The 8,332-nt window shown below is 43.6% G+C and overlaps 2 protein-coding genes across 2 annotated transcripts in view; one reads left to right on the top strand and one right to left on the bottom strand.

Moving 5' to 3' along the window:
* si:dkeyp-97a10.2 (uncharacterized) overlaps positions 1-8,332 on the bottom strand; it is a 360,817-nt gene that overhangs the window by 49,825 nt on the left and 302,660 nt on the right. The window lies entirely within an intron of this gene.
* LOC134082238 (stonustoxin subunit alpha-like) lies at positions 113-2,278 on the top strand. The gene is made up of 3 exons (XM_062537885.1): positions 113-200; positions 410-2,044; positions 2,262-2,278. The coding sequence occupies exons 1-3, from the start codon at positions 113-115 to the stop codon at positions 2,276-2,278; spliced, it is 1,740 nt and encodes a 579-aa protein (XP_062393869.1).

The raw sequence follows: 8,332 nt of genomic DNA, 5'->3' as shown, positions 1-8,332 counted from the left end.
TAAGTCAGTAATAAATGGTGACTTACAGTTGTTTTAGAAAAGTAACCATACTGCTTGTATCATAACTGATTGCTGTTCATTATGATAAAGTTATGTATTTGCTGTTGCAGACATGTATGCAGATTTTCTAATACCAGCCCTGGGGAGGCCCCTGCACCCTGGTATGCTGTATAATGCTCGCAATGACACAGTTATTCCAGGTGGGGTTTTGCATATTACTGTACATTTGTTCATTTAGCAGACTTTTTTCACTTACAGTAGAGATATTCCAGAGTAGAGATAATTTCCATAGCATGTGGGTACTCTGTTTGATCCTATGATTATTTTGTTAACACTTTGCTTTAACAGCTTGATGAAAGTGAATCTACAAATGGCAAAAGATTATTCTGTTTCATCCTCTACTTGACAGGACTGAAGCTGTGGGATGATGCAGACATGCAAAAGGTGCTGAGGGTCAGGGGGCAGCAGAACACCAGCTTTAACGTGACGGCGTCCGACTCCTTGTCCAAGAAATCCAAACTGCTTGATGTCCACGCAAGCCTGAAGGCCAGCTTCATGTCTGGCTTTGTGAGTGTGGAAGGGAGCGCCCATTACCTGAAGGACAGGACCACGTCCAGGCACCAGTGCAGGGTCACTCTGCAATACAAAGAGACCACTGTGTTCCAGGAGCTCCTGACGCTGGAGATGGACATCAAACACCCAGAGGTCTTCGACAAGAATGAGGCCACGCATGTCGTCACGGCGGTGCTTTACGGGGCAGAGGCCTTCATGGTGTTTGACCAGATGGCCGAGGACATCCTTAAAAAGCAAGAGATCCTAGGTGAGCTGAAAGTCTCTGTCAACAAAATACCACAGCTTGAAATCTCAGGTTCGGGCAAGGTGGTCATCAACGATAAGGAGCAGCAGAAGGTAAAGCAGTTCAAATGTACTTTCCATGGTGACTTCAAGCTGAAAGAAAACCCGTCTACCTATGAAGAAGCTGCCATTGTGTACAAGAGTTTACCAAAAATGCTTGGCCAGAAAGGGGAGGCCGCGGTACCCATCAAAGTCTGGCTGTACCCTCTGAAGAACATAAATCCTAAGGCTGCCCAGCTGATTCGTCAGGTGAACTCGACTCTGGTGGCTGCCTTCGAAGCTGCGATGGAGGATCTTCACCAAGCACAGACCCGAGTCCATGACCTGATAAAGGTGAGCAAACTCATTCCATTGGCTGAGATCACGACAAAACTGGAGGTTTTTCAAATGAAGCTGAGAGGATACACTGTGGTGCTGAAGAGGAAAGTGCTCGATGTGCTGCCAGAAATCAGGGGTGGCACCGTGGAGGAGACCGCCTTTGAAGATATCATGAAGTTCCACCATGAATCCTCTTTCACTAAGAAAGTCATGACAGAGTGGCTAGATGAAAAAGAAACTGAGATGGGCATCGTGTCCTCTTATGTCCACCTCATGAGTGGCATACCAGTCGTGCCCCCAGGGCCCAATCTGCACAAAGTCCTTTACTACCCAAAGCTTGATGCCGTTGCCATGTTCAGCTTCACCTTGCTCGAGTATGCTGAGCCGTATCTGGCCAACCTCGATGAGTGCCTCCGCTGTGAGAAGTTCATAAAGATGGACGACGTGAAGGTTGCGATGGAGAAATCATTTGTGAAGAACACCGTGCCATGGTATGAGCATCCCGAGGCCATCCCTGCCATGCGAACGTGCCTGAATCACTTTTTCCTGGTGAAGGCCCGCTGCGACAAAAACTCCCTGCACACTGCTCTGATCAGCTTTGTGTCAGATTCCTCTTACCCAGGATCCTCCATCCGCGTGTATAGGAACGGGAAGTGTGTGAATCCGCATTATAAACCTTCAAACACACAGAAGGAGTCGGGAAGAGACATCAACGATGGCGGTCGCTCAAAAGCAGATGGAGCCCATGACCCAGGAGACGACCAGTTTGGGCAGAATCCCATACCTGATCATCAGATTGGACAAAACTTGGATCCCCCTGACAGAATCAGTGGATCCCAAAACCCATCCAAAACCACCTCAACCAAAAAAGGTAATGTGATTTATAAAACAGGAATGTGATTTTTATTCATTGTGTTCAACTATGTTCATTCAGGTGGGTCTTTGAAAACCCTACTAACCTTGTCATTGTATACTCGACTAGATGCAAATGCTATGCTTGTATTTTAGTTCTCCTGTTATGTTTATATTTAAATATCATTAAACATGTGTTTCCACGTTTTATGATTTGTTTTGTTTCCCTTTTCCAGAGTTCTGGTGTCCATAGCAAGTTCTTTCTGCAGATATCCAAACAGACCTGAGAAACAGCAGCAAGACTGAGAAGAACAATTCTCCAAATCATTTGTTTTTATGTGCAATGTTTAATGTGAATTGTGATAGTTTGCTTCATTAAAATTGGGCAATATTAACACATAGATTATGTTAAATCCTGTTACATTATATTAATTCACCATTATTTTTAGTTAGAGTAAAGTTGCACATATAATTCATAATAGGTATTAAAGATGTATAGTGATATACTGTATGCTCAGATGTATTGTGAGTTCATTTCATTGAGCCTGTCTTGTATGATCAAATAAACAATAAAGCAGAGAAATCAGTTTGGAAGTGGTCATTCATGTGATAAATAATGTCACATATAAAGGGGAAAACTAACTTTGCTAGTCCAACTAAGAGTTGGCAGATGTGTGGTATTTCAAATTAACTAGTACAACCTGTAATAAACACCTGGGGCCTCATTGAGGCCTAATGAATTTTGGATTTATGACATTACAGTAGCTGTAATATTATGCAACTTCATCGCATTACATACTCAGATACCGACACTCTAAGTAAATGTTTGCATTCTAGGCTAGTTGATCATTTAACGATTAGGGGAACAATCACTTACATTCCTGTGCTGCTTTAAGTTTAAGATCCTCAAGCCAAGCACGTGTTTATATTGATTTTGAATAGCAAAATAATACGAGAAAATATTCAACAGCCCCACAATAAAATGTAGCATTGTTCCCAATGAAGTATCACACCCGGTGTGACTTCCACTGAAAGAGGGATTCTGGATCCAGGCATTTTATGTATTAGAATAGAATATATACTTTTTTGATCCCGTGAGGGAAATTCAGTTCTCTGCATTTAACCCCATTTAACCGAATTAGTGAACACACAGCACACAGTGAACACACAGTGAGGTGAATTACACAACCCAGAACCCCCACAACCAGCGGCGCTCGGGGAGCAGTGAGGGGTTAGGTGCCTTGCTCAAGGGCACTTCAGCCGTGGTGGACTGGTCGGGTATTGAACCGGCAACCCTCCGGCTACAAGCCCGAAGCCCTAACCAGTACACCACGGCTGCCCACAAATTATATATTTATGTATTAACGCTGCCAGTTCCTCTGTCTGCAGTATCTGCCTATAACTGTTACAGTGTCGTGCAAAAAAGTGCTTGCTCTCAGCATCACCGCTCAACTGACTTCACGCCACTTCAGTTAAACGTTATATGAATGGTCAGAGAAGTCCACTGTTCCCGCTGCTTTTTGTGAGTCAACTTTTGAAACTTTGAAGCCAACCAGCTGAATTTCCGACAGTGAAAAAAGGTCAAGAAAGTCTTCACACTGAAAAGGCAAGTGTTTTCATTCTGTAGTTCTATTTGAGGTCAATATAAACATTATGATGTGTTGATTCAATACGCACATTCTAAAACTTTGCTATGAGGTAAAAAAAAAGAGGCAAATTGTGTATTTCCTTCATTCATCTTTTGTGTAAAGGCTACAATATTTACTGTAGTACAGTTATGATGACACTCACTCGTTTGCCATCTTAAATTCTGAGAGTTGTTCTGGCAATTAACAATTTGGTAACACAAATTCATTACAGCACTGGTTGGTTTCAGCATTAATTAATAAGCTAATGCCTGCCATAGTTGTGACATAGGAACATCAGACTTAATGATGGAAAAAATATCCTACAAAGATAACGTGCGCCAGTTCACTTGCACACTTTCTGTATTGCAGTCATGCACTCTGATCGGCAGATAGCAGCACTTGGACGGCCTCTCCATCCTGGGATGCTCTACAACGCTCGCAATGACACCATCATACCAGGTACTGTAGGTCACTTCTTCAGCAATGCGTTTGATGTTCAAAACTGAAACAGAACATTTTATTTCAGTTTCATATATCATGTTAACTGCTCCTCCTCAATGATCAAACAGCAATATCACAAGAGTGCAATATATACACAACACTATCATGTATTTATCATTTAAAGCCATCCTTTGAAGACAATGTCTTACATTTTGGATTATGAGTAAAACTTTCTACCTTTACTCCCGAGGTGTGACACTATGGTCTGATGAAGAAATGAAAAAGGTCATGAGAATCAAAGGACATCAGAACACATCCTTCGATGTGACAGCATCCGACTCCATGAAACAGAAAAGCACATTCCTTGAAATCAGTGCCAATTTAAAAGGCAGCTGCATGGCGGGAATGGTGAGTCTCGAAGGCTCCGCTGCTTTCCTGAATGACAGACTTTCGTCTAAGCGTCAGTGCCGGGTGACAATGCAATACAAGGAGACCACACTATTCAAAGAACTCATTGCCACCGACATGGACATCAAACATCCGGAGATCTTTGAGAGGAATGAGGCCACGCACGTGGTCACTGCGGTGCTCTACGGCGCTGAGGCCTTCATGGTGTTTGACCAGATGGCATCCGACTATCAGGAGAGAAGAGAAGTCAAAGGCAACCTGAAGGCCATGATCGAGAAGATACCCCTGATGGAGTTGTCAGGCGAGGGGACAGTGACCATGAGTGAGGAGGACAAACGCAAGGCACGAAAGTTCAGCTGCAAGTTTCACGGCGACTTCAAGTTGAAAGAGAACCCGTCGTCGTTCGAGGAGGCCGTGATTGTGTACAAGCGCCTTCCTTCCCTGCTGGGGCAGAAAGGGGAGGCTGCCGTGCCCATGAAGGTCTGGCTGTACCCCCTGGTCAACTTGGAAACCAAGGCCTCCAAGCTGGCGCGAGACATCAATGCGTCCGCGGTGTCGCTGCTTGAGTCGATTTTAGAGCACCTCCTTGACGCTAAAATCAGAGCACGCGACCTGATTAAGCTCAGCAAGAACATGAACCTAACAGTGCTCAGAGACAAACTGGAGAGCTTCCAGAACAAGCGTGCAGAGTACACCATCGTCTTTAAAAGGAAACTGAAGGGGTTGCTGCCGGAGATCAGAGGGGGGGCGGTGTCTGAGACGGCCCTCACCGACATCCTGAGGTTCCACGAAGAGTCCTCGTTCTCCAAGATAAAAATGAGGGAGTGGCTCAACGAGAAAGAAACCGAAATCACCATCGTCCAGTCTTACATCAGCCTACTCGGCAGCTCCTCACTGGTGCCACCAGGGCCAGAGCTGAACAAAGTCCTGTATCATCCGAAAGTGGACACGGTGGTCATGTTCAGCTTCACCTCGCTGGAGTACCCTGAACCGTACCTCTCCAACCTAGAAGGGTGCCTGAACTGTGAGGACTTTGCCAAAATGGCCGACGTAAACGTTGCGCTACAGAAGACATTCTCGAAGAACACTGTACCCTGGTACGAGTATCCGGGAGCCATCCCAGCCTTGCGGTCCTGCTCTCCGGTCTTCCTGGGGGTGAAGGCCAGATGTGCGAGGAATCCTTTGCATGCGGCGCTGATCAGCTACGCAACAGATGAATCTCACCCGGGATCCTCTCTCCGCGTGTACAAGGATGGGAAGTGCATAAACCCCCACCTTAAACCCCCAGAGGACCACAAGGAGTGTGAGCTGGCTGTTAGTGAAGGTGGTGGCATAACAAGCAAACAGAGAGAAAGGAGGGCCACTGAAGGAGAGGAGGATCTTCTGAGCTTTGATGATTAAAGGCAAAATGGATGATTTGGAAAAATGGATTATTTTACATTTCTAGTAGTTGGTTAATGATCAAATCTCCCTGAGGCCAGCAGACTCAGACCAAAGGAATGATGAGGCTAGATATATTGGCTGGTAATATGCCTGAAACTGCTTGCATGCTTTTAAGTTGGCATTGTTGTTGACTATAGTTGGATGGAGAGATATTGTGATTATGTTGTTTAATGTCAGTTTTCTATGTGCTTGTCTACTAAGTTTTTGTAATAGTTAAAATGATTATGTTTTATTCAGGTACTATGACCATTCAAAATGTATGACGTTAATGACAGCAATACCTAAACATGAATGCCCCCCAGTGGCTTCTAGTGGATATTGCAAGATTATTTGGGGCTTCATCCAATCATTCTGTTTCTCTGTATTTTGACAATAACAAATAATAGAATAATGAAAAATAATAAAATAACCACTGGCTTAACAAGTTTCAACATTTACTCAGTGTTTCTGAAATAAACAGGGGTGCTAAATAGACTTCATTCATTCACTCATTGATACACTCATTCATTCACTAGACTAGGCTTACTCAGAGAAGTTTAAATTCTGAGTCTGATGTGTATTAGCTATATATCTCTAAATATAAAATTCCATAGACCCAAGAAAGATTCAATCACATGCTGTGTGGGCAGACACACAGAAAACCTCTTTCACTCAGCATCCAGGGTCAGGAAGGTAGGAAGTGGGTTAACCTGGACTCTTTAGTATGGACTGTGTTAGAATTATGGACATTACAGACTGCTATCAGACCAAGTAAGCTGTTTATGTATATGGGTTAATGTGATAGTAATGCATTATTCCAATATGTGGTTTAAAGGGAAACTATGCAGGTTTGGTCGATTTCAGCTTTCGATTTTTGTTTTCGCTCGTTTTACGCTTGCAGATTTCTCTGCAGATCCCCTACAGCTTTAGCGTCAATCGGTCAGTCTGCCTTTTCATGAGCATGATCGCGAGGCTGGAGACTTTCTGTCAAACTTGCATGTGTGGTTTTTCCGCTCAGAGGCGCTAGGGGGAAGAGAGACAGCTGTCATTCAACCTGAAATAAGTCAAATAACCATTCCAATGACTCCGAAGCTGATTAGTTAAGGCAAATTAAGCTAACAAAAAAAACCTTGCTTAGTTCCCCTTTAATGTTCTTTATTTCTCAGTAGGCTACTTTGACACTAAAAGTACAGTATGCTCCTGTGTTGTGTGAGTGACCCTGTATGATATGTATACTGTTCCTAAACATGGAAGGCACCAGGGTAAGGTTGATATCATTTGTTGTCTGTTTCGCATCAACAGCCACTGATTATAGTATGCTGTATGAATTTAAATTGAACAGGACCTAATTACCTGTCTCGTAAAACAATCTCTGTAACCTTTTGGAGCATATATTAAAGTATATCTATCTATCTATCTATATCTATCTATCTATCTGTCTGTCTATGAAGGCTCTGTGGCTGCTACACACTTAAATGTGCCAATGTGCCAAGAGAGCTGGTACATTATGCTAGTACTAAGTGCACCAGTGATCTGCTCCAGATCAGGCTGGCTCCTCATATATTCTCAGAGAGCACCTATGGATTAGTATATCTCAAACTCTAGTAAAATACTCTAAAATACTGCTCTGTGGGTGCTGTTTGGGCCCACAAAGGTTGATTTGTTGTTGTCTTGGTTATTGGTGGTAAATAGGCCTGGTTGTTGAAAATCCCCTGGTTGTGGGAATCCCCTGCCTACAGTAGCACAAGTAGTATAACACTTCTCCGTGTTTTTATCTGAGATGAGTAAGTCCTGTAGTCCTTTATAATATGCATACAGTAGGTGCTACAAAATGCAGCAGTTAGGGTCTTCATTGAAAGCTAAAATAACCACATTGCTTAAGTCCTCACTGGCTTTCAGTAAGTCATAGAAGTGACATTAAAGCACTACTGATAGTTATTAGGGCCCGAGCACCGAGGTGCGGCCGCTGTAGCAGCGGCTGCACCGTAGGTGCAAGGCCCTATTGTTTTTGCTCAGATTATTATTAGGGCCCGAGCACCGAGGTGCGGCCGCTGTAGCAGCGGCTGCACCGTAGGTGCAAGGCCCTATTGTTTCTGCTCAGATTATTATTATTATTATTCTTTTTCCGTCTTACCTGTTTTTTTTTTTCACCAACTTGGCATGCTCTAAAACTCTTGTAATTTGGCAGCCATTTGTAGAATTGCAATCGAAACTCAGAGACAGAGCTTTGGCCTAGGGCGTGGCTCAGGGACTCTATAGCGCCACCTATCACGCTGTCTGTTGTGGTTGACACATGCATTCACGAAAATGGCCCAGATTTGGTGGGCATGTGTGTTGTATTAATCTAAACAATTTTTACATTTACACTCTATAGTAAATATTCGAAGAATTTGAGTTATGGTTATGAT

This window comes from Sardina pilchardus, chromosome 6, assembly GCF_963854185.1.
Source record: "Sardina pilchardus chromosome 6, fSarPil1.1, whole genome shotgun sequence".
NCBI classification, from domain to species: Eukaryota; Metazoa; Chordata; class Actinopteri; order Clupeiformes; family Clupeidae; genus Sardina; species Sardina pilchardus.
The sequence above is the reverse complement of the archived record's forward strand: the minus strand, read 5'-3'. Positions and strand labels throughout refer to the sequence as shown.